The sequence below is a fragment of the Gopherus flavomarginatus genome, chromosome 2, assembly GCF_025201925.1.
Source record: "Gopherus flavomarginatus isolate rGopFla2 chromosome 2, rGopFla2.mat.asm, whole genome shotgun sequence".
Taxonomy (NCBI): Eukaryota; Metazoa; Chordata; order Testudines; family Testudinidae; genus Gopherus; species Gopherus flavomarginatus.
The window spans coordinates 118,063,896-118,090,675 of record NC_066618.1 but is presented as its reverse complement, the minus strand read 5'-3'; the positions used below and the strand labels follow the sequence as shown (position 1 = coordinate 118,090,675).

Here is a 26,780-nt window from a genome sequence, read left to right as displayed (position 1 = left end):
TGGTCTGAAGCACACTAATACTCTCCCCACACACCCGCCCCACCTAAGGACTTGCATGTGTTCTCATAGTTAAAACTATTTTAAAATTCTCCATTTCTTTTTTTAAATACTTCTGAATGGTTTGTACTCTTACTATGAGAGGTCCCTCACTTGCAATGGTCTCTTCACCTTTCCAAATTTTAAGTGAATGACTCTCAAATACTTTTGACAAACTGAATGCAGCTTCTGAAAAATATATTGATGAACTCTAAGCAAAAACTGTACACTTCATTTTTCCTTAGGGAAACTAATTTGATAGGATATGTTAGGGACATTTCAGTATTTGGTATATTTAGCATTGGGCTTTGACTAGTTCTATTACAACTATGGAAAATGCTATGTTGATATTGCCTATCAACAGGCAAAAAAACCTATTCCCAAGAAAAAGACAGGAACTGTTTGATTTGGGCGTTTTTGCAAGTCTGAGAAGTTAAAAGTTAAAATCTTCTAGTAATGCTTTAATAAAATCTAAGTCATATCTGGATTAGGTCTACACACCTTCCCAAAATAGAAACTTCCTTGACAATTTTTAGGGTGCGACTTTTACTTAAGTTACAGGAGCTGACCGTTTAATTTAAGATACGGTCATATGATACTATATAAATGAAAGGGACAGCAGAGCTCAACTGGGAGTAATATACTACTCCAAATGCAACTGTGGTAGTAAAATTGAATTAAAAAAAGGAGTAAATCTTATTCGGGGGAGTAACTGCTTAAACTTGTCACAAGATACAGAGAAGTGGAGGCTAAACAGCTTGCTGGGAGTGCAGTGAATTGTTGATGCAATCATGGCAGTTGCACAAATGAATTTTGAATGTAGCAGAAAGTTAGAGCACAAAACATGCATATTGACCATATGACCGGCAGATTTACAGAAATGGTTCAGTAACTATACAAAACTGAGTTGTTCAGACAAGACAATTCCATTTAAATATAAGGCTTAGTATGTCTGTGTGCAGGTTATGCATAATGTGCTGCCTAGTTTTGAGATTTGAGTCAATTGTTTGTTTTTTGAGGTAAATTGTATGACCAGTCATTAAAAAGTTAAACAAAAACAAATTTCATAAAACTCACATGTAATCGAGGATTACATTTGCAACAACCTTTCCACAAGCATCAAAGAACATGAAATGTCCAGAAAGTGGCATTTGTATTTTCAATTCCCGTGAACAGTTTGAATTAGTACATGTACAATCAATAAAAAGTGAAGTTATCAAAAGCTTACTAACCTTTATTGTCTGCTGCTATAAATCCAAGAATGTTTTCATGACGTAGCATAACAGTTTGATAAATTTCTGCCTCACGAAACCATGAGCGTTCTTCTCTTGAAGAGAATATCTTCACTGCAACTTCTTCTCCTCTCCATTTCCCTCGCCAGACTTCTCCAAAGCGACCCTTCCCAATGCTTTCTTGAAGTATGATAGTCCTTGCAATTGTTCTTTGAACAAGTAAAGGTAGACCTAAAAAATTAAAAAATTGAGCTTAAGCTCACTTAACTGTTAATTGAAAAGATCTGTTGCTTATAAAGCAACAGATACATAATGCTTGTCTTGATTAGTTAAGAGCTAGAGATAAATAACAGTCCTCCTCACCTTACTTCATACATAATCTAAATTAGGAGTTCAATTCTTTTGGAAGATCAATCCTTTGAAGACAAGCCTTCCTAAACATTTGTTTGGCAACTTTGAAAATACCAGCAATTACAACTACCAAATGATTAAATCAAATTCTAAAGATGGATTTGTAACAAATACAGTAAATGTGAAATTAGTTTCCTTTGAGTTTAAAGTTTTGAACTACTCGTGCATTATTGCATTCTACATTAAATGTAGCCACCCGGGAAGACATTTGGGCATCATTTCAAAAAGTGGTTTAAAAATTAATAATGCAGCAATGTATGAAGAAAAATAAAAAATATGCACCACTGCATTACTTTAAAAAAAAAAAAAAAAGAGTGATTTTATGGGAAAAAAACCCCTCAAGCTCCATTTCTAGTCCTCTACCACAAAACAAACTGAAGGAAAAAAAGTCCTGAGAAGGAAAAGAAGCTAGAGATGTTAAGAAACTCATTTATGATCAAATATGATACAGTGGTTAGAGTGCTAGCCCACTCCAGCACAGCCTTCCTGTGTGCCCTTGGACAAGTTACTTAATCTTAGGTTTCACTATATGCAAAATGGGGATAATATTTTGACATTTCAGAGACAAGGAAGTAATTACTGGTATCCCTTGCCAACTTCACTGATTAGCCCATTTTCAAGGCCTACCAGGTTATTTTGGTTAGTGGGAGAAATTAATGATTGGTCAGGTTTATTTTATTTTGTTATTTTTTAATAAAAACACACAACCTTGTTTATTTATAAAGAATGCAAGAAGTCTTATATCCCTGAATACAATGGGAATAATCAAACAGCAGGAGATAGTTGCTTTCCTTACAGTTCCAAATCTCCTGCCAACCAGCACTTCACCCAAAAGCTCTCTGCATTTTATTTTTGTGTCAGGATCATGCTACCAGAGTTTCTCCAGCTGCAAGGCCACATCCACATAAGTGAATTCAGAGCAGCACTACTGTACTGATACAGCTGTGCTTCTGTAAGATTGCTTGTGTAGCCACTCTATGACAACAGGAGAAAGCTCTCCCATTGAAATAAAACCACTTCAATCAACAGTGGTAGCTATGTCAGCAGGAGAAGCTCTCCAGCCAATATAGTGCTGTGTATACTACTACTTATGCTGATAAAATTTATGTCACTCAGGTGGTAGCATAAAGATGGCCTAAGGCTTCCTTGGGCACATCTCTACTTGCAGAGTTACAGCACTGGTCAGAGAGCGCTGAAGAGAAAGCACTGTTGTGTCATCACACTGTTAGCTGCCTGCGCAAAAGCACGTTCACACTTGCAGCAGTATTCATAGCACTGCACTCTGGGCAGCCATCCCACAGACCACCTCTTTCTCTTCTGCTGCTAAGAGTTGTGGAAAGGCAGAGAGAGTCACAGGACATCCCAGCAATCCCTGTGCTTCCATCCACATTTGGTGCCATCTTTCAACTGTTTCTGTATTGTGCACCCTGCTTCTTCAGGCTGCAGGAATGGATCCCGAATTGTTAACCAATATGCTGCTCGCTATGACTAACACATCACGAGTGGCAGTGGAGTTATTCCTTAAACTACAGAGGCAAAAGGAGTGTGACATTGATCTCACCATGAAATTGCCTGCGGCATTCATGGAGGTACTAACCACAGTGGAATGCCGCTTTTAGGCTCAGGAAACAAGCACTGAGTGGTGGGATCTCATCATGCACAGTTGGAATGATGAGCAACGGCTGCAGAATTTCAGAGGAAAGCCACAAAGGAAAAAGTCATGGGACTGTGTGATGAGCTCACCCCAGTTGAGAATGAGAGCTGCCCTACCGCTGGAGAAGCGTGTGGCGATTGCACTGTGGAGGCTGGCTACTCCAGACTTCTACTGATCGGTAGCTAACAAGTTCGGAGTGGAAAAGTCGATGCTGGATTCGTGTTGACGGAAGTGTGCAGGGCAATTAATTGCATCCTGCTCTGAAAGACCGTGACTGGGCAACGTACATGACATTGTGGATGGCTTTGCATAAATGGGCTTCCCTAACTGTGGAAGGGCAATAGATGGCACACATTCCAATATCAGACCACCTAGCACATTAATTGCAAGGGGGTATTTCTCAATAGTTCTCTTCAGGCACTTGCGGTTTGGAAAGGTGCACGATGCACACATCTTTCAGAATACTGGCCTGTTCAGGAAGCTGCAAGCAGGGAGTTTCTTTCTGGACAAGAAGATCACCATAGCAGAAATCAAAATGCCCATTGTGATCCTGGGAGACCCTGCCTACCCCTTAATGCCGTGGCTCATGAAGCCATACACAGGGCACCTTGATAGCAGCAAGGAACAGTTCAATCACAGGCTGAGCAAGTGCAGAATGACTGTGGAGTGTGCTTTTGGCCATTTAAAAGCCCACTGGCGCTGCCTCTGTGAGAGGCTGGACCTGGCCAATGACAATATTCCTATGCTTATAGCCACGTGCCATATGCTCCATAATATTTGTGAAGGGAAGGATGAAAGCTTCACTCAGGGCTGGACCGCAGAGGCTCAGCGCCTGGAAGGTGGAGTTTGAACAGCCAGAGACCAGGGCTATTACAGGGGTGCAGCGCAGGGCCATAAGGATCAGGGATGCCTTGAGGCAACAATTTGAAGCTGAAAGCTACTAGTATTTGTTGCTATGCTCCAGAGTACAGCGCTTGTAATGCTAGGTGGCGATTGGTGCACAAGATGCAATATGTAGGTTTAACATAATTGTGTGTTGGTTTGCAGTGCTCTTTTTGCTTTCAATAATAGAACAAAGATTGCTTTCAAACCAACACAATTATTTTATTAAAAGACAACTGGAGGAGAGAGTCAAACAAAAAAAATCAGCACTGAGGCTGATAGAGAAGGGAAGGTCCCAGAAAAAGGAGAGGGTCACAGGACAGCTAAAGGTGTGTGTATGTCCAAGTATCATATCCAACCTTCTCCTTTGGAGTACAATGCAGCAGATACTGTACTTCAACAGGGCCACACTGCAGAGGGACAGGTGCTGAGTGCAGTGGGTAGTGCAAGTCTGCAGTGCTAGACTGAGGGGGGAGGAGTAGAATGCTGCGGGTAGACAGTGGAGCCAGGAGGTTGATAAGAGTGTGTTGGCAGTGTGTGTGGGTTGCATGGTCCTGGAGGGTTCCAGGCTGACCGAGGCGAGTGGGGGTGCAGGATTAGGGTCAGTGTAGGAGAGGGAGTGGCATCAGGGTTTAAGGGTAGGGATTACAGTTGGGGGCAGTGTAAATGGAGCGGGGGGGGGTCTGTATAGGGAGAGATGACTGGGGTCAGGGTGTCGGGTCTATCGGTGAGGGAGACAGTGTGGGAGGTGGTTGTGGTCAGGACTTAGGATCAGTGTAGGAAGGGCGGTGGGCCAGGTGGGGGTGTCTCTGCAATCAGCACCATGGAGATCAGCAGCCTGCTGAAATCCCTGCAGTTGGAGAGCCCACCAGACAGGGGAGACCCCGAATGCCCAGCTGCCACTGCCTCTCCCCCAGCAGAGCAGGTTCTCTCCAAAATCTTGTTGCTTTTCTCAGCAGAGGAAGTCAACGGCAGTGCCAAGGCAGGGATGGTCAGAGACCTGCATGTGCTCTTCGAGGCTGCAGACTGCCAGTGGCTGTTTGGGGGCTGCCACCCCAATGTCACCCCCAAGTTGCTGGGGGACTTGGTGTCTGTGCTGTGCCACTATGCAGCATTGCCAAAGCAGGATTCAGACACTGGGGCCCACCCAGTAATGACGACTTTTACACCACAGTGGCCGATAGAACAGCAGACGTTGGCTTGGTGTTTCTTAGCCTCCTTGCTAAAGTGGAAGCTACCAAGGGATCCAGGTCCCTGGGTGACGTGGTGGTGAGGCAGGTCCTGCCACATTGCCTAGGACTGATCTACATCTTTGCTGCAACACACCATGCAGAGAAGCCGTAGATCAGCTCGAGGTCTCGGTCAATAGCACAGGAACTGCTGACCTTGTGGTTCAGGTTGCAGGCTGTGGGTCAGTGGCTGAATTCCTCCAGGGAGGAAGCGAAGATGAAGAAGGGAGCTGACTAAAGAAACTTGGAAGTGCAACCCTGCCACAAAGCATGTGTTCTCCTGGATGCTGCGTCAAGTCACCCGGCCATGGCTTAGCCCTTAGCTAGAGAGTGTCCTCCCACCATCACTGCTCCTCTCAGATGACTACCAGGAAGAGAATAAAATCCTGGGTGTGTGCTGCCTGCATCATGTCATTCTCAATGTGCCAGCTGCTGATTTGAATCAGTTTAATAGGGCATAGGTTGTCTACCATGCACTGTACCATCACCTCTACGTACGAGAGGCACAGCTCATTCAGGTGGTGCTGCTATGCTTGTAGGACCTGCTGCTGGTTCTGGAGAAATCCCCACAGCGGCTGTCTCAGGAACTCATGACAGGGAGTTGCTGCTCTGAGGTCCTGCAGCTAGTTCTGACTCACGTGGAAGCAAAACATCGGCTCCCACTCCAGACAGTGTATGCCGGGAACCTGCCTGCCTTTGTGAAAAGGCTTGGCATCCTGATAGCACAGCACCTGAAGAGGCTGGAGCAGGTGATTGTGGGACACCTGGAGGTCTGTGATGGTCCAGATGAAGCAGACAGATTGGGAATATTAGAGACACTGAAGTGCACCATACAGCATGCCTGGCCACGAATGGCATGCAGGCTCACTGTGCTCCTCAAGGCCCTGCTGAAGATGACTTGGGGTGTATCTACTGATGGAGGCCTGACACCACAGCCAGTGAAAATAGCCCTGCTCCGTGGGGCCACAGAGTGCCTGATCCTGCTGCATCACTGCTCTCAGGGGCAAATGAAGATCCTGCTTGAAGGAATCTACCACAGCTGTGACAACTGTAGCCTTCGGGCCTGCATCTGACAAGTGCAAGAGAACACCTGAGAAACACCTATAATAGCCAGAACCTGCTTTTGTTTTTTTATTACATTAAAATATTTAAATTTGCGGGAAAAAACAGCAGCTGCATGAGAGGGCAGGTGCAGTGCTGGTCAGTTTGAAGAGCTAGTATTGCCTGGAGCATGTCTGCTTGGCACTCCACTTAGAGCCACTTTGTGGTTTCATTGTAGCATGTCATGTTCTCCTTCTGGTCTCTCTTCTTGTCCCGCCACTTCTTCAATTCCTGTTTCTCAGTGGCCGGGTATCATAACATGCAGAAAGTCCTCCTTAGATCTTCTTGGCCACTTTCTAATGCTGCGCAGCCGTTCAGCTGCCGATAACAGAGAGGGAGGCTGGGCTCCCACAGTCATCTCTGACGTTTAAATGCAACATTTTACAGAAGCAGTATGGTCTGCAACACAGAACACTGATAGTAGTGATTTAAAACACAGCCAGTACTCTCACACACACACACACACACACACCTGTCACTAACTGGCTGACCCCAGGCAAGCACACATGAACCACTAGTCCCCAAAATGGTGAGTAGCTGCAGGGTAAATCACTCTTCCTGGACCCTGCTGTACACAGGGCACATGGCTCTTGGGGAGAGCCAGCACTGTGGGAGAGGGCTGATAAGAGAAAGTTACTCACCTTGCAGTAACTGAGGTTCTTCGAGATGCATCCCCCTGTGGGTGCTCCACTCTAGGTGACCGTGTGTCCTGGCGCTGTCAATCGGAGATTTTCGGTAGCAGTGCCTGGTTGGGGCGCATGCACGCAGATGGTATCTCCCGTCTAGTTGGAATCTTCCTGAGTGCATGCACCCCACACCCTCCTCAGTTCCTTCTCTACCGCGGAGAGTCACCTCTGTACTCCAAAGTAGAGGGGAGGAGGGTGGGGAGTGGAGCACCCACAAGGGCACACATCTCAAAGAACCTCAGCTACTGCAAGGTGAGTAACTTCCTCTTCTTCTTCGAGTGTGGTCCCTGTGGGTGCTCCACTCTAGGTGAATGTGTAGCAGTACCCACTATGTCTGGTGGGACTTTGGAGATGCAGTAGGGAGTACTGAAGATAGTACTGTATGGCCTACTATTGCATCTACCATGGTGTCTTGCGTGAGAGCACAGTGTTTTGCAAACGTGTGTTCAGATGACCATGTAGCCGCCTTGCAGATATCAGGAATGGGAATGTTGTGTAAGAAGGCAATGGATGCCGACATGGCTCGAGTGGAATGAGTTCTACATGTTGTCGGGCGGTTGAAGATTCTTCGCACAGTAACAGGATCTGATGCAGTCAGAGATCCACTTGGATAGACATTATTTAGAGATAGCCGTGCCCTTTGATCTTTCGGCAATGGAAACGAAGAGTCGTGGAGACTTGCGAAATGGTTTAGTCCATTCTAAATAAAAGACAACTGCTCTCCTCACGTCGAGAGTACGCAGGGTTGCATCCTGTGGAGTTTTGTGAGGTTTGGGATAGAAAGTAGGTAAGTATATATGTTGGTTGAGGTGGAAGGTCGACACCACCTTAGGAAGAAATTTAGGATGTGGTCTCAAAGTGACTTTATCTTTGGAGAAGACTGTGCAGGGAGGGTGGGCCATGAGGGCACTCATTTCACCAACTCTCCTCGCTGATGTTATGCCAACTAGAAAAGCCACTTTCATGGACATATGGAGATGAGGAGGTAGCCAATGGCTCAAATGGAGGTTTCATGAGGGCATGAAGAACGAGGTTAATATTCCATGTAGCCGCTGTTGGATGAATTTCAGGCTAAAGATTTCGCAGGCCAGAGAGAAAACGTTTAATGGTGGGGTGTGTAAAGAGTGAGTACCCATCCAATAGGTCATGGAAGGTGGTAAGCACCGCCAGGTGCACTTTGATGGAGCTGAGCGAGAGTCCATCCTGTTTTAGTTTCAGGAGATAGTCTAGACTGTTAGGGAGGCTCACATTATTGGGTGCTAAATGTTTATGCGAGCACCAAAGAGCAAAACGTCTCCACTTCTGAAGGTAGGTTTTCCAAGTGGAGTCTCTCCTACTGTGCAAGAGGACATACTGGACCTGCTCGGAACAGGTTAGTTCATGGGTTTGGAACCATGAAGGAATCAGGCTGTGAGGTGGAGCTTTTGGAGCTGGGGGTGAAGGACTCGTCCGTTGTCCTAGTAAAGGAGGTCTGGCCTGTTGGGGAGAGCCCATGGGTGACGGGAGGACATGCGGAGAAAGTAGGGGTACCACGTCTGTCTTGGCCAAGCCGGGGCAATAAGGATGACCTAGGCCTTGTCAGCGATCTTCCGAAGAACCCTGTGTAGTAGAGGGATAGGTGGGAAGGCGTACAGGAGGTAGTTGTTCCAGGGGATGTATTCTTCATCCCATGGAACGCATCCCCTAAGGATGCAATCCCGAGTCCTGCCCTGGAGCAAAACAGGGGGCATTTTCAGTTTCGGGTTGTGGCGAAGAGATCTACTGACGGCGTGCCCCAGTGGGAGAAAAGCTATTGGAGTACTGTGGGGTGCAGTTCCCATTCGTGTTCTGTTTAGAAGTTACTGCGGATGCCCTCAGCAGACGTGTTGTGACAGCCTGGTAGGTAGGAAGCGATGATCTGTATTCGATGTCATATGCACCAATTCCTAGTCGAATGGCTTCCATGCAGAGGGAATGTGATCAGGCTCCCCCTTGTCTGTTTATGTAATACATACATGCTATGTTGTCTGTTAAGACTCGCAGGTATTTGTTCTTTATGAGGGGAAGAAAGTGAAGGCATGCTCTCCTCACTGCTCTGAGCTCTAAGAGGAGATTTATGTGTAGATGCGTCTCTGATGCAGACCACCGGCCTTGTGCCCTATGTTCCCCTAGATGTGCTCCCCAACGAATCAGGGAGGCGTCCATGGTGAGCATGAGCGTTGGGGATCGTTGCTGGAAGGAAACCCCTGTGCAGAGGTTTTCTGGACTTGTCCACCATTGTAGGGAAGTTACAACATGGGGTGGAGGAGTTAGCAGCATCCCTAAGGGATGTCTGCTGGGTTTGAAACTGGAGTTGAGCCAGCCCTGGAGGCATCTCATATGTAGCCTGGCGTGCTGAACCACGAAGGTGGTAGCTGCCATGTGACCAAGGAGCTGTATGCAGATTCTTGCTTGCGTCCTGGGACGAATAGAGAGCGTACGCATGAGCTGCGTGATAGCGAGGAATCTGTTGTATGGGAGCGAGGCCCTGCTCTGGGTTGAGTCGAGATGAGCTCCAATGAATTCGTTCTGTTGTGTGGGTATCAGGGTAGTTTTTTGGATGTTTATTTGGAGGCCTAGGCTGTGAAAAAGGGAGATGGTGAAGAGCGTGGCTTGAAGTGTCTCGCCATAAGAGTCGCCCCTGATGAGGCAATCGTCCAGGCAGGGGAAAAGTGTGACCCCGTGTTTGCGGAGGTGAGCCACAACCACAGCTAGGGTCTTGGGAAAAAAAAAAAAAACACCTCTTGGAGCTGTGGAGAGTCCAAAAGGGAGAGCTCTGTATTGGAAATGATCCTGACTGATTGTGAATCTGAGGAAGCGTCTGTGAGCTGGATGTATTGATATACGGAAGTAAGTAAGTATCTTGTAGGTCGATGGCTGTGAACCAGTCCCCTTGATCCAATGCAGGTATTATTGTACCCAGTGTGACCATCTTGAATCTTTGTGTCCTCACAAATTTGTTCAGTCGGCGTAGGTCTAGTATAGGCTTCCATCCCCTGGTTTTCTTCTGTGTTAGAAAGTAACGGGAGTAGAACCCTGTCCCTTGATGTTGCGTCGGCACAGGTTCCACTGCACCTAGTTGCAGAAGGTGTGCCGCTTCTGTGCGAAGTAATTGCTCGAGAGAGGGGTCCCTGAAGAGGGATGGGGAAAGGGAAAGGGTAGGATATGAACGGGATGGAGAAACCAGTCTGAACTATTTCGAGGACCCAGTGGTCCTGTGTAATCCGCTGCCAAGCATGTTGGAAATACTGGAGGCGGTGGCCAAATGGACAAGTGGTGGAATCAAGGGGTGGTCGTGCAGACCCTCGACCAAAGGTTCAAAACTGTTGTTTATTGCCCAGTGGACGGAAGGTGGTGGCTTGGCTTCGATTTTGTCTGCCTTTGGGAGGTCTAGTATGATTCCTAGTTGTGTTGTATGGTCTGGATTGAGGGCGATAGTACTGATGTGTGCGTGGTCTTTGGTAGGGTTGGTATCGTTGTCTCCTGGGAAGAGATGGGTGAATGCCCAGGGTGCGCAGTGTCGCTCTTGAATCTTTCATGGTGTGGAGGAGTTCAGTTTTCTTCGAAAAAAGAGTTTGTCCTTATCAAAGGGGAGATCCTCCACTTTGGTCTGGAGCTCTTTAGGAATGACTGACGCAGAGAGCCATGAGGATCTGCGCATAACCACAGCGGTTGCAGTGGTACAGGCTGCTGTGTCCACCGTGTCTAAGGACGCCTGTAGGGCTGTTCTGGAGATCAGTTGTCCCTCAGACAGGATTGATTTGAAGTCTGCTCTTCTGTCCTCTGGGATGTATGAGGCAAATTCGAAAAGCTTACTGTAATCATCAAAATCATAGCTGGCGAGGAGAGCAGAATAGTTTGCAACCCTGAATTGTAGTGTAGAGGACGTATAAACCTTGCGGCCCAGGACATCAAGGCGTCTAAGGTCCTTGTCTTGCGGAGTAGGTCGATATTGTGACTGTTTGGTCTGCTGTGTAACTGCATCGATGACAAGAGAGAGTTTGGTGGTGGATGAGAAAATAGGAAGTCTGCATCCTTTGCAGGAACGTCGTATTTACGTTCGATCTTCTTACAAGTTGGTACTAGAGAAGCTGGTGTTTGCCAGAGAGAATGTCAGCTGGCTCCATGAGTGCTTCATTTATAGGGAGCGCGATTTTCGAGGGCGCAGATGGTTGAAGGATTTTGAGGAGTTTGTGCTGAGTCTCCTGAACCTCTTCTAAGCGGATATTCTGACTGAGTGCAACCCTCCTAAAAAGTTCTTGAAATTGTTTGCAGTCGTCCACGGTCTGTGGAGGTGGACGGAGGATGGCTTCATCTGAGGCTAATGGAGAGTTAGGGTTAGGCGAGTCAGGATATGGTGCATAGCTCCCAGGCTCAGGAGGGGGCTCAGGCACCCTGGAAGTGGATGGAGCAGGAGATTGAGGCACCAAAGGAAGATGATTGGTAGGAAGATTCTGCCACGGGTACCACTGAGGCCAAGGCATGGGGTAGGAGAACCCAGGCATCACCCACGGGGGGAGGGGGGGAACGTAGGGAAACTGAGGCTGCTGAGCTTGAGCCGTGACCTGAGGCGGTAAAGGTGCCTGTGGAGGAGAAGGAGGAGGGGAGAACTCTGCTTGCTGCTGTAGCTCAAGGTCACTGTTGGTGAAAGCCAGCTCAGGTGGAGAAAGTGGCAGGTCAAGAAAGGAGTCCTCTGTATCTAGGAGCGGAGAGTGAGGCTCAGGTGGCACTAAAAGGTCACTGAGTGAGAAGCTGTTGTTCCTGCTCCCTAGGTTGAGCTAAGCCTGCTCCAGCTCTTTAGTAGGACAGAGTGACAAAGAGTGTCCTGCTGTATTGAGCCTAGAGGTGCCCTGCAGGGGTTCTGTTGCTGGTGCGCGGGCAGAAGAGTGGCTGGGTGCCGATGCTCTTCTCGGTGCCGAGGCTGATCGCGCTGTCGGCACCACAGCTATTTTCATTGCTGAGGCAGAGCGCGCTGGCGGGACTGCGGCCGCTTTTGGCGCTGAAACTGATCAGGCTGTGAGTGCCGCAGCTGTTTTGGGTGTCGATGCCGAACACGCTGCTGGCACCGCGGTCATTGCCGGTGCCGAGGAATGTGGTGCTGGTGCTGAAGCCCCTCTCAGTGCCAAAGAGGAGCGAGTTGTCCGCGCCACAGTAGTTTGCGGCGCTGAAGGGACCGAGTCAACAGGTGCCTTCCCCGCGCGGGAGGTCTGGTCCCTGCCTCTAAACTCTGTCAGAGCAGTTGCTGGGGCATTAGAAGAGGCTGAAGCAGCTGTCTTTTGTGCTATCAGCACAAGAGGTAGGGATCTCGCCGAGACCCCCTACCCTTGTTAGAGTCTCGTTTGTGAGACTGCTGAACTTCTTGCCTCCGCTCCAGGGACGGTGAAGCAACGCTCCCCACCAGTGCCAATCTGGCTGGGGAGCGTGTGGGAGCGGGTTCTACCTTTCCCATCTCCGACAGTGGCTGCAGGGATTTTTCCATCATAATGATCTTGAGGCGCAGATCCCTGTCATGACAAGCTCCTGACTTGAGACTCACACAATGGAGGCATTTCGCAGGGATATGGGTGTCCCCGAGGCACTTCACACAATAAGAGTGGCCATCTGACTGTGGCATGGAGTCCTGACAGGAGATGCATCCTTTGAAACCTGAAGCTCCTGGCATTATGAGTTAGAGATGGCCGAGGAGAGCATCTTAATGGGAGACAAGCCTGAGGGTTGTGTTTTTGTTTTTGTTGTAAACTAAGTAACTAACTATGTAACTATACTAAAGGAAGGGAAACTGGGAATTAATAATTATTTCTATGTTCTTTTTACTGTTTCCTATAGAGATCAGGGAACAGAAGGTAGCACTGCTCCAAGCCCCGTCTTCAGCCGAGGATGGATGAGAAGGAACTGAGGAGGGTGTGGGGCACACGCACTCAGGAAGATTCCAACTAGACGGGAAATACCATCTGCGTGCGTGCGCCCCAACCAGGCACTGCTACTGAAAAACTCTGATCGACAGCGCCGGGACGCACCATCACCTAGAGTGGAGCACCCACAGGGACAGCACTCTTAGAAGAATCATTCCTGTCCCCACACTTTCCACATGATGTGATCATCAGGGAAGATATCTTGCTGCTGAGGGTGAGCAGGGAATCAAGGGAGGGTCTTCTCCCACACTGCAGCTTCTGCTCTGGTCCCTATACGGCTCCCCTTGTGTGCAGCAATGGTCCTCCTCTCCCTCGTGACAGCAGTGGCGCAGGAAAGTTACCATTAATGGCGCAAGAAACAGAGCAGTTCCACTGAAGAATCTGTGGCAGCAGATTGCCTAGTATCTCCAAGAGAGAGTTTCCCGGAGATCTGAGGCAGATTCCGATGAAGTGGAAAGTGCTGCACACAAGGGGAGCCGTATAGGGACGCAGGGAACCTCCTGTTCCACCACTCAGACTAGGCAGGTGGAGGGAGACAAGCCTGCTTTCTACAAACCTCCTCCCCTCAATTCGCTTCAGCAATTCCCAGACTGAAATCCACTTACCAGGAGCCTCCCCTCCTGATTGCACTTCACCAACATCCAACAGCTGTTACTGGTTAGCCTCCTGCAGGCTAGGAAAGAGCTCCTGGCTGCACGCATCCCTGACCTCCAAGTCATCCTCTGCCTTTGGGTCCCCCTTCCTCACCTCACCCAAGATTTCCTCTTCCTGGCTCGGTCTACTTTCGACTGGCACACAAGCCTCCGAAGTATCCAGTGGCTCTCTCAGTGGAAGTGGTGTCGCTGCTGAGCATGGCATCCAGCTCTTTATAGAGCCGGCAGCTTGTGGGCACAGTACCGTAACGATGGTTTGCCTCCCACACCTTGTTCCACAGCTCCTTCACTTTGACCTTGCACTGCAATATGTCTGTCATGGCCCCTTTCTGTCATGCATCATGAAATCTGCCCACAGGTATCATAATTCCTATAGCTGGAGCACAGCTAGGACTGGACAGCTTCCTCTCCCCAAATGCTGATGAGGTCCAGCAGCTCAAAAGCTCGAAGGAGTGGATCGCCTGATGCATGGAGCAAGTACGGCCACCTGGAAAGATGTGCTGAGACCACTGCATGTGTCACCAAGCAAACAGGAAGGGGGCTTTCAAAATTCCAAAGGAATTTATGGGGTGGGGATGACAGTTGGTCAGCTGAGGGCAGGGCAGTGGAGTTTAAACCGATGACCAGAGAGGCAAGAACAGGCGTTGTGGGACACCTCCGAGGCCAATTGCAGCTCTGTAATTGACCACAATGTCTACACTGGCATCGCAGTAGTCCGGTGCAGAAAGTTGTATGCCTCTCATTGCGGTAGGGTTGTGGGGGGTTTTTGTTTGTTTTTTTAAACACACACACAGAGCTACAACTGCACACTAAGTGGCTTGTCGGTGTGTACACCTCGGGAGTTACAGCGCAGAATGCTGCTTTACTGTGCAGAAACTTGCTAGTGTATACAGGGCCTTTGTTTCTTTCCTGTGCTTCTTGTGGCTTCTCTCACATGCAACTGCAATCAAATCAATCCTCAGTAAAACCCCTGTGCCCCCATAACTCAGTTTCTGATTGGTCTTGCATGGACTGTGTTTTGAATAGTGACTTCTATTTTTTCAGCTATCTATTCCACAAAAGGAGCTTGATTGTCTTCTTACCTTTCTCCTGACTGATAGCTATTATGCCCAAAAGCAACAATGAGGGTTAATTCTCCCCACCCCAGCCCTGCATCACACCCACATGTGAATTCTATCCAGCATCTCACTGGAGTCCAAAATGGGGACATCCTGAAAGACCCATTTCAGAAACATAATCTGTAAACATTTTTCTAACAGATACAAAATTATATACATAGCGTTTGTTGAGACTTCTCATATCACCGGCCCAAATTGGTTTTACACTCAGATAGAGGTTTTTCTCCCTGCCCTGACAAATGTGTTGTTTTGGAAAAATCTGTTAACTGGAATGGAACGGCCAGTCTCCATCCAAATGAGGCATCCATTACTGTCACCACTTTTCAAACTTTAGTTTCTACAGCTACAGTCTCAGGATCTGGGGACACCGACGCTGAAATCCCTAATCTTGAAACCCTCTCAGATAGGCCTTATGAACAACATTGATTAGATCCTGGGACCTGACTCTACCCTAACCACCACTTTGTTTGTGATAGTCAGTGCTGTAATAGGGTACCTCCAAGATTTATTCAACTTTGGTCTCCTATCCTCTCTTTTGGATCATGGAATGAACCCTTCTTAAAAGTTTCTCCATAGGATCTTATTCATAGAATCTTTTCATTGCATCAGTGGCTATTGTCTCATTTTTCCTAGCAGAGGTGAGAGCTTTTTCCAATATTGGATTGTAAGGTTTCTGTGTATTCCAAATTCCTTTGCTGCTCTTCAGTAATTCGATACAAGAGGTTTGTGGAGATCCCTGGCTCATACCAAAACATGAGAAGTGCTGAGGTCCACTTTGTAGTCATTGACTGGTGTTCTATAAGCCATCACAAGAAATGAGATTTGTTGGCCCAAATTCCTTTGACAATGTTCTACAAAAAAAGTTAGCCAGCTGAACTCCCAAAGTTCAGCTGAACCTTTTCAACATTCCAGCAGATTGTGGGTGTGCCGGAGTGGTGCAGGTATTGTGGATCCCTAAGGAGTGTCATAGCAGATTTGAGAAGCTCTTTGAATTCTTCACCATATTTGGGTTCTCAGGTGAGTTGCTCACAGACCAAAAGAGAAACTTTGAATCCATTCACTAGAACTTCTGCTTCTTTCAGTCTCTTAGCTTGTTATTGGTTAAGCTTTAATTTTGTGAAGTAGTCTATGGGTATCAACAAATCTTGATTGCCCGAGACATAGTTGGGCCTCTACCAGTCTATCAACAGCAGTGCATTCCACTGGTGCAGAGAGGCTCTCCTGGTCTTAGGGAGAACCTTCTTTACAATGCATGAATCACATTTACTCCCACATTTTTCTGCATCCTGCATGTATTTTGTTTTTTATTTGGTATTCTCTTAGCTTGGCTATGGTCTTTGCAACCCCAAAAGGTCCAACAGTTTTAGATGTTGGCAGTGCTGGTATTTTGGTCCCAGGATAGAAGACACTGCAGGAAGCGAGTTAGTATCTTTAATTGAACCAACTTCTGTTACTGAAAGACAAGATTTCAGGTTTACCCAGAGCTCTTCAGTAGTTTTAGAGTCATGACAACCTCAGAACCTCCTTCTTCAATGTATCTGGTACAACTGGCTGATACCTGTGTCCATCACGCATGGGCTTCTCCCTCCCCTCGACCCCCTCTCATCTTTAAACTCAAAGCTGTCTCACTGAACCTGAAAACTTTCACCTTGGCATTCTGAGGGGATACTATACTCCACGGTGGCTGCATGTGCCAAATGATTTTCAATCACATACATTCCAATATTTGAATTCTCTCTTCGGGAAACCTTTAATTCATCTCCTCCTGAGCATACACATTCCCTTGAAAAGCCAATTCCTTGCTATACTGCTTGGGGCAGCATTTGTAATCAACCAAACAAGACATCAGGACTACCATGCTAAAGCCCAGACCTGTGTGTGACTGATATCATTGCACTACAGTTTTGCTAAAGAGCCCCTTTATGATTCCTGAATCTGAAAAGCCACTGCAAGGATGCCTGGTCTGTCTGTACATCTGTGATTATCTGGAGAGCTGGCCTGTTCTGCAGAGTCTCAATTTTCTTAATCAGTGAAAATTCCCCCACTTTACTGATTGTGCACCCAATCTAAACTTTTTGAAACAATTTATGTCTCAGTTTTAGATACAAAGCTGTAGGCTAGTCACAGGCCCTTTGTAAACATATCAGTTTTTGTTAAAAGGTTTTAGCCTACACCAGCATATCTAAATATAACAAAACAGGATGAGATGGGGAATGCCATCCAATACTCTCTCAAATGTGGCCGCACTATTGCTTAAGGTGAAAATCACAACTTTATATTGCCACAGGCCTTGTCCTGCTGTGAAAGCAGTTCTCCTCTGTCTTTTGGATCCATTTGCACTTGCCAAGACATACTTTGAAGATCCAGTGTGGAAAAACAAATTCAATATGCTACAGCATCCAGGGTATCATCTGTTCATGAGTGGGATGGATAAGAATCCTTTAAAGTGACTTCATTTAGTTTTCTATTGCCTACTTAATCTGGTGCCTTTTTTTCTTTAACCAGAACTACGAGTGAAGCCCAAAGACTGGGTGAAGGCTCATATATGCCTTCCTGATATATTTCTTAAGTGGCCTGTAATGCCTCTTCCCCCCTTGCCACTGATAAAATTATGTGGTTTCATCCAGTATCAATCTGGTGCTGGACCAGTGCATTACAGCCTCATTGTTGGATTGGGAGAACAAGTCCTGATTCCTAAACAGAAAATCTTAAGACTGTTCTGTTGCTCCTCACTTAAATGTGCAGCACTGTGCAATAACTAATCCAAAAATAATTCTGAGAGCTCAATTTTATTCCTTTCCCTTTTATAGTTTTCTTCCATGCCAGCAGTTACTACAGCCACTGGTTCATGTTTTGTAACCGTAGCTCCTTTTTCACTTATTTGCAGCTTGTCAGAAGCCATTCAGCAAGTAGTAGAGGATCCATACTTCACACCCACAAGTACTTCAGATGCTAAGATTTTCCTGAGAATCTGGGTCTCAAAAACAGGCCTTCACTCCATCTTTCCTTTGTTAGAGAGCTATCACATCAGGTAGCTGGTCATGGTTTCTGTTGCTTCACAATTTGTTCACTGCAAACCAATTGGCTACAAATTATTTGCTTCACCTGGATCACATCCATAAAGGGAATTTCCATAGACTGGATTTTCAAGACTTTTCCTGGTATCTACTAGGTCATTGAAATGCACAGATTATTAGCTCATCCATTATCTTAACTACAGAGGCTTCAAATTTTTAAACCCAATCCCACTCCCTGCCCTTCCCCCTCCCATTTTTGGACCTCTGCACATTCCCTAGTCACTGCCTTTGGCAGAGACCAATTTGGTGGTGGTTTTGATCCATTTCCTAGGCTTTTTAGTGAGTATGGCCTAATAACTTGTTAGACTAGACCACTATCCCAGTGCATTTCACTGATTCCATTACACACTGATAGCCAAACTCCCATTATTATTGTTAAACTGCCTAGATCTAAAGAAGATCTGGGAGGCTGATCCTTGTACCTCAAAGCTTTGCCCCTTCTTCTTGTTATTCCCTATCTTCCAAACCAGGTGAGAAGCTTTCACTGGTGACCATCTGCTCAGCTTCTATTTACACAACCTTTCTTATGGCCACAGTCTTTCACAGTAACTCCCCTCGCCCATCCCCCTCGCATTTGTCTAAATGGTCTCCTTTAAGTCTTGCATTATTGTCAATTTCCCTTGTTTTTCCATACCAAATTTATCACTTTCATAATTGTTCAAAAATGCCATGAACCAAAAATTTGAATCTCCTTTTCAGTCAGACAGAGTAGAGAGCAGTACTTACTAGGCTCCTGGCAATCAGCTTTCATCTTCCTCACTAGTGACTGCTGCCTCTTCTGTTACACTGCTGCAAGGAAAGAGATTTGAGTTCCATGGAAAATGCCACAGCTGTGAAATGATTCTGGCCTCCTTTCACTTATCTTTATCTACAAGTCCAACTCCAGTTGAGCATCTATAAGCTGATCCTGGAAGTCCTCATTGCCTGGATATGACAGGAACACAAGTTTCTGTAGGTCCTCTGCCAGTTCAGGAGTAGCCGCTTTTTCTTCTTCTTTTTCTTCTTCTAGCTGTTAGCTGTGAACTGGCCACTTCAGATTGATGGCTGGCTCCAAACTGCGTGTCATGGGTTAATACTAGATCTGGGTAACAGCCTCTTTTCTGAGAGAAGTTCTACAGCACCACTGGAGCTGGCTGCTAGAAACTTCCCTTTCCGTTAGCTCTGCCAGCCACTTGTTTGAGCTATGATGTTGAACTGAGGCAAAGCACCTCCCAGGGAGTTTTTCCATCAAAGGTTGTTTCAATTCAAATAATGGCAATTTTGAACTATTTTACATCATCTTCTCCTCTCCTGAGCCCACCAGCATCTGTGGCTTACAAACAAGGTAGAAAAGGATGAAGATATCCAGTCTTATTTACCAAAGTCTTCTGGCTGGCTCAATTCCACATCTAAGTAGCTGCCTTCCACTGTGATCTGCGACACGTATTTCATAGCTCCTTAAGTCCTGGCTGCAGCTCATCTGGTAGTAAGTTCCAAGTTGGCCAAAGCTTTCCTGAGCTCCCACATTTCATGGAAAACCTATTTCATAGCTCCTTAAGTCCTGGCTGCAGCTCATCTGGTAGTAAGTTCCAAGTTGGCCAAAGCTTTCCTGAGCTCCCACATTTCATGGAAAACCTTTCGGTAATCTCAATCCAATTTGCCATTCCAGACTAGGAGAACTGAAAATGGCTTGGACTTCCCCAATCTGTCCAGACCCAGTAGCTGTTGCTCCAGATTTCATCTCTGCCTGCAAGCTCTCTCTTTTTCTGGAAAATTTCCACATACTACTTTAACTCCTCCTTTGGTAAAGTGTCCAGCCTTTTTATTTTTTTTTTTTTTTTGGGGGGGGGAGATAAATGGGGGGAGGCTTGTTAAGTTTCCAGTTCATGTTTAAACTTCCTTTTGGCCATCTGATTTCTGCTACCACTGCCATTATTTGTTCCATTTTGGTTCAACAGGGATATCAGTTTGCAGTTTCTCTTCTGGGAAACTGGATCCAAATCTTGCATCAGTGCGACCCCTTTTAAACGGAATGCTTAGCCAGTTTTTGGAATCTTGTGCATTTTTTCCTATTAGGAGGAGAAATTGATGGAACTAGGTATTTCTTTGTAAATAAACAAGATTGCATTATCTCTTTTCCCTAAAAACAACAAGAAACAGAGAAGAAGGAGACAGTTTCTTTGCTCATCAGTTCCAAACCTCTTTTCTGCCAGCACTTTACCCCCTCAAACGTGCTCTCTTTCTGCTTTGTCAGGGTCTCACTACCAGGGCTTCTCTGCTTCCCCCGCCCGTGCTTGTGGTGTTTCTCTGACACACACACACACACACACACACACAGAGCTGTAAATTAAATGAATCCTCAGCAAAACCCCACCACCCAAATAGCTTGACTTCTGACCATTCCTGCAAGGGCTCTATTTTGAGCCATGGCTCCTACTACAAAGGAGCTTGATTGTTTCTTACATTTATCCTGAATGGGGGTGATTACGCCCATCAGCTTCAGTGAGGTTTAAACCAACATAACTGTATATTTGAGATTGTGAGGCACTCAAATACTGGATAATGTGGGCCATAAATACAGTTCAACTGGTCAGACTAAACTAAACAGGCTCAAAAGCAGGATAAGGGGACAGGATAGTGGCATAAAAAAAATTATGACCAGTAAAAATAAGGAAATCTGGGTGCTCCTGTTACCACTCTCAAAATACAAGACTACCACCACAAGTTTAAACATTTAAAGAGCGGAACTCATTACCACAAGATGCCAATGGCCTAGTAAAAGTCATGAGGACATCCAGACACATAAGTTAGGGGATTCTACAAGGGTAGTCTCATACTTAGGGCATAAACCACTCAGAATTGGGGTTATTAGGAAGCTTTCCCTGTTAGAGAGTTACTCCATAATTATAAATAGGCAACTTGTTTGCCCCCTCCACATCCATCTGTTATTGGCCATTGCTCATTCATGGTAGTAGACCAGATGCTCTAGTGGTCTGACTCAGCATGGCAATTCTGTGTTCTTATGGATGAAAACAGAGGAGCCATATGCAAATCTGGGAACCACTAAGCAGTTCTCATGTATATTCTTGTTCCCAGAAGCAAATTAAAGTCTCTCTCCTGGCACCAGTCCCTGGTCTTTCAAGGGTTAAGTTTGACAACAGAAAGCCAAGTGAATATTTTCAACATGGAAAAAAGACCCACAAAGGTAAGTGAGGCAGAAAAAAAATTAGACTGTCTACTGTTCCAGATCAGTAGACAGTCACTCTATGGGAAGACCAATTAACAGTCAAAATAAAATTGGCCTTCATGGAGTGACTCTCTGCCAATCCAGAGAGCTGTGGGGAAGTAGCAAGAAGGAGAACAGAGGGAGGGATAGCACAGTCAAAGCAACATATTAAATGTTGATACCACAGACCAAGAGACTGAAAAAAACCTTTATGGTTCTCTCCACAAGTTTTTGTTCTTCTCAGCCCACAGATTCCAGAAGGTAATAAGTTTAACACAAACACAAAAATACCCAAACGACTGTAGGATTTGGGATTTTTTTTGGACAGCCATCTTGACCAAACTTGGACGTTTATAGGTTATAGGTAAATGAATGTGTTTTAATATCTTATTTTATGCAGACACACACAGTCTACTTGCAATTATACCATGACTTGTATTTTAAAGTATTATGAGAATTAAGCATAAGAAAATATTTAAGTGACCTAGTCCAAGCAAACTCTGTAAAGTTAAAATCCAAATGAGCTAGTAAAATTTGATAGAGATATGCACTATAGTCCCAAAGATCATGTGCTGTTTGCCCATAATCATAGCCTCTTTATGACAATATCAGAGAATGCCACCTAGGTTTGATGCTGCAATTAAAAAGTACTCCCAAAGTCTGTGCTACACTAGGGCTCCCCTGCAGCTCAACAGTACTTACACAGGTGAGCATTTCCAAAAAGATGATCCTTCAAATATGGAGTGGATGTAGAAGCAATCTATTCTTGCTCCACTCATCAATTCACCCTCAAACAATACACAGGCACACTTGCAAATCTTAATAGATTATTAAACATGGCACCTTCAAAGAGCTTGGATATATCAAATCAACTTCTAATCAATTAAAATAATTTTACATTAAAAGTAGTAGTTCTAGCTTCCAGTTAGTTTCCATTCTCTGTTATTTATCCCTGCTAACAAAGATGAAAAATGATTCTTTACTGATACTGTCCTTTTCCATTTAGCAGACACCTCTGTGGGTGTGTGTACACACACACTTTAAAAGGAATTCAACACATTTTAAGTATCATTGACAGAGATATTGAGACCAAGATGTGATCCTATGTTTTTGAATAAGCACAGCTTTGGAGACAGCATTCATTAATTTACTGCTGCTGGCGTACCAACAGTGAAATACAGGACTTTGTGTAAGAAAATAGTGGCTCTTCCCAGCCTCATTTGAAAACGAAAAAGAAAATCAGTTATATATATGCCATGAAGCACGTAACACACTGTAAACTTTCAAACATTTAACTTGTCAGTCAGTACAGCTTTCAATAACTTCAGAATTTCAAGTTTTGGAAGTCATTACCAAGTGAAGAGCGAATCTTACTTCCTCTTATCTAGATAAGAAGCCTCAACCCTTACATGAACATAGCATCTCTGAGGATTAAAGGGTAATTCAGTCTCCATGCTCTAAGTCAAAAACTGGCCTCTCCTTGCTGGAACTGTCAAAAGGGTGTGAGAGACTACCTGCTTATCTGAACTATACTGAAATAGAACAGACTCATTTCATACAGATACTGGATACTAATAATTTTTTTTCTACTGACCTGGTTGAAATCTGAACTAGTGATCTTTTTTAAAAAAATTCTCAGTAGTGGATTAGCACAGAATTTGTATTTTAAAATGTTATCTTGAGAAACACTTCTATACAAAAGAGTGGTATGTTTGTGTTAAAAGTTCACTGTATTTCTGGTTGATTTATAGAAGAGATTAGTATAGTTGTTCCTACCAACAAAACAGTTAAAAATATTTAATGTGACAGAAGGCTCCAGTGAGTTCCAATATCATCAGGTATCTTATTCCTCTAGAAGTATATATGGAAAAAGTGATCCATATCACAAAGACATCACCCCAGCAGGATTGCCTGTGAGGCTAGCAGAGAGGCTAAGACCAAATGAACATGTAGACCACTACTCTCATCCCCTAGAAATGATCTTCCTTCAAGTCAGAGCCGAGACATTGATAAGAGTGCTTGAGTAGAAAGCCTGCACTATTGCCCTCCATGCCGAACGTATTCTACACGTAAAGAGACATTCCCAGGGTTGTCAACACACCACCTTTCACAAGTAGTAAGTTCTTTAAAATATATTAGGTGGTACTGGAGAGATAGTGCTCCTGAGAATGTGCTCTCACAGCAACAACTGATCAATCATTTTTAAAATTTAGTTGTGTTGCTATTTACACCATCAGAATTCAGAAGTGCAATCTATTTTCTAATAAAGATGTTCTCTGCCTTGATATTATCTGGTAATGTTTCTGAATGCTGAGTCAAATGAAACACTCATCAGGAGATTCAGACATAATAGCATCATTCATTCATCTAGTGCTTTCCCCTAGCAAAAAAGTTAAAAAAAAATATTAACCCGTAATCATATGAAACACTAAAACTAATTATGGAAGATTTATTCCAAATTGTTCCTATGCAAATCTGTTAAAGTGACCTCTCACTCGTTTCTCATAGAAATTCATATATCACATTTGAAAGTTTTCAACCAGAGATTTTATTAGAGTTTAAAGATTAAACCATATCTGCACTACAGTTGTTAAGCAGCACAGCTACAGCTGCATCACTATAGCACCATAGTATAGACACTTCCTATATTAACTGAAGGGGTTCCACCTCCCCATTGATACAGTTAACTCAACTCCCAGTGCAGATGCTGCTAGACGGATGGAAAAATTATTTGGTCAACCTAGCTACTGCCTCTTGGGGAGGTAAGTCAACCTAACTACAGTGCTCAAAGTGCACATTTTTTCCACAGATGAGAGACGTAGCTAGGTTGATCTAGGTTAAGTTTAGATAAGCCCTGAGTCACATGAGGCAAGACTTTCATCAACAGATTTACAAGTATTAGAAATAAATTACCTGACCCAGAGCCAGAAGTAGTCATATCATAAATTAAATCTTTTAAAGTAGTTCCTTCAGATATAAAAGGGCGATCCAGTGAGGGATCTTCTTCACTTGGTACACGATGATGAATGACAGTACGATTATGGCAGATGTACAGAACCAACATTAGTGAAATGCAAACAAAACAGACTGGTCCTGCAATGATAGCTGCCAATTCCACAGGTCCCAGATTAGAAGCGGATTCTCCAGAAGCAGGGACTAGAAACAAAAGTAACAAAAGTAATGTTACTATTTTGTAATAGCAAGTATGTTTTTAAACAAAGGGTTCATTTTTTAGTATTTGTGACAGTATATTGCATCGGATAATGGTCTCAGAAGAATTTGTTTAATGCATTTTGTTTCAGTAAAACACAGTATTATTAACTCAGCTCTTTAAGAGTCATTGGTATATATCATGGAAACTGAACTTACATACATTTAAGTATAGGGCAGTTAGAAAGACACACACAATGCAAGCCATGAAGCATTATGATACAAGAGACTTCTTAAGTAGTGATTTATTTCTTGATCTACACCTTCAAAATAATATTTAGGAAGCCTGATGAATGCTCTGGTCTGCCCTCATAGAATCAGAATCAGTTCTGGAAAGGACCTCAAGAGGTCATCTAGTCCAATCCCTTGCACTCACGGCAGGACTAAGTATTATCTAAACCATCCCTGACAGCCCTTAAAAATCTCCAGTGATGAAGATTCCACAACCTTCCTAGGTAAGTTATTCTATTCCAGTGCTTATCTAAACCACCCATTCGGCAATTTAAGCCCATTTCTTCTTGTCTTATCCTCGGAGGTTAAGGAGAACAATCTTTCTCTCTCCTCCTTTTTAACAATCTTTTATGTCCCCTCTGTCTTTTCTTCTCCAGAATAAACAATTTTTTTTTTCAAATCTTCCCACATTGGTCATATTTTCTAGACCTTTAATCATTTGTATTGCTTTTCTCTGGACTTTTTCCACATCTTTACTGAAATGAGGTGCCTAGAACTGGACACAATACTCCACCTTAGGCCTAATCAGCACAGAGTAGAGCAGAATTACTTCTCATGTCTTGCTTACTAAATTAAGGCTCTGGCATGACCTTCTCATAACAAAATAGGGAAATACAATCTAGATGGAGTTACTATAAGGTGGGTTTGAAAACCATTCCCAGAAAGTAATCATCAGTGGTTCAAAGTTTAGCTGGAAGGGCATATCAAGTGGGGTCCTGCAGGGATCAGTTCTAAAGTCAAGATATCTCATATCTACCACTTCTCTCTGCCATCCACAAGGCTTCTTACTCTATCAAAAAAAGCAATCAGGTTGGTTTGGCACCATTTGTTCTTGACAAATCCATGCTGTTACTTATCACCTTATCTTCTAGGTGTTTGCAAACCGATTGCTCCATTATCTTCCAGGTACTGAAGTTAAGCTGACTGGTCTGTAATTCCCCAGTTGTTCTCATTTCCCTTTTTATAGATGGGCACTGTATTTTCTCCTTCTCAGTCCTCTGGAATCTCTCCCATCTTCCATGACTTTTCAAAGATAAATGCTAGTGGCTCAAATCTCTTCAGCCAGCTCCTTCAATATTCTAGGGTGTATTTCATCAGGCCCTAGTGTCTTTAAGACATTTAACTTGTTTACGTAATTTTTAAACTTGTTTTTTCCCTATTTCAGCCTCTGATCCTATCTCATTTTCACTGGCATTCACTATGTTAGACAATTGCTACTAATCTTTTTGGTGATGAACAAAAAGTAATTTAGCACTTCGCCATTTCCACATTTTCCGTTATTCTTTTCCCTCCCTCATCTTTACTTGTACTCAGTTTAGTTTCCTTGACCTTTATAATGAGTTTCATTGATTTTTTTGGGGAATTACTTTAAAAACCAAAAATCTTTACCTGGCGTTGGAATTGGAAGTTCTTTTTTATTGCAGTAGTCTGTGACACAGCAGTAAGGTGTAGTAGTAACTTCATCCTTTGATGAGGGGGCACAAACAAATGGCCTGTCTCGTGGAATCAGATCAACTTCTGCTATGCACATGCTATTGTGTATGACTTTGCCTTGAGTCCGTGTTACTGAGGCAAAGCAGAGCCCATCCGTCACACACGTAAAGTTGTCTTTTGTACAGAGATGGCAAAAACACTGTAATGCTGTATTAAAAGAAAAGAGGTCACGGCAGTTATGTTAAGAAACGTTAGAACTATGAAACTGTCAAAAACTAAGTGGCAGAAACATTTTCCCCCTGCCACTTTTCCAAACTATGTACTGCATCGTAACACAAAATGCAAATATGCCGCCTCTTAATAGGCTAACAAAATAAGGGAGCAGGAAAGATTATAACAGGAAGCTTGCTCCAACTTTGACTATGTATAGATGAACACACACACACACCCTCAAACAAAATAACCACACCACAGATACATTCAAGTCATGGGTGTTGGAAGTCTACTCAAAAATAGAAAGTGAACTATTTTGAAGTTTACTGTAATGTGTACAGTACTACAACAATGTATCACCTAAAGCATTAAGGATCCAATCCTGCTGCTTCTGAAGTCAACAGGAGTTTTGCTTTTGTTTCAATGGAAACAAAAGCACATCATTAGTGCGGAAGATCCACCACGCACGGTTAGCCAC

General features: G+C 44.5%; 1 protein-coding gene and 1 pseudogene across 1 annotated transcript in view; one reads left to right on the top strand and one right to left on the bottom strand.

Annotated features, from left to right (window-relative positions):
* Window positions 1-26,780, bottom strand: part of TGFBR1 (transforming growth factor beta receptor 1) — an 86,381-nt gene that overhangs the window by 41,308 nt on the left and 18,293 nt on the right. The window contains exons 2-4 of the mRNA XM_050938233.1: window positions 26,045-26,296; window positions 24,128-24,370; window positions 1,269-1,499 (exon numbers count right to left, since the gene is read on the bottom strand). Of these exons, the coding sequence (XP_050794190.1) occupies window positions 1,269-1,499; window positions 24,128-24,370; window positions 26,045-26,296 (726 nt within the window). The remainder of the gene's footprint in view (window positions 1-1,268; window positions 1,500-24,127; window positions 24,371-26,044; window positions 26,297-26,780) is intronic.
* Window positions 4,510-6,601, top strand: LOC127043937 (TELO2-interacting protein 2-like; annotated as a pseudogene).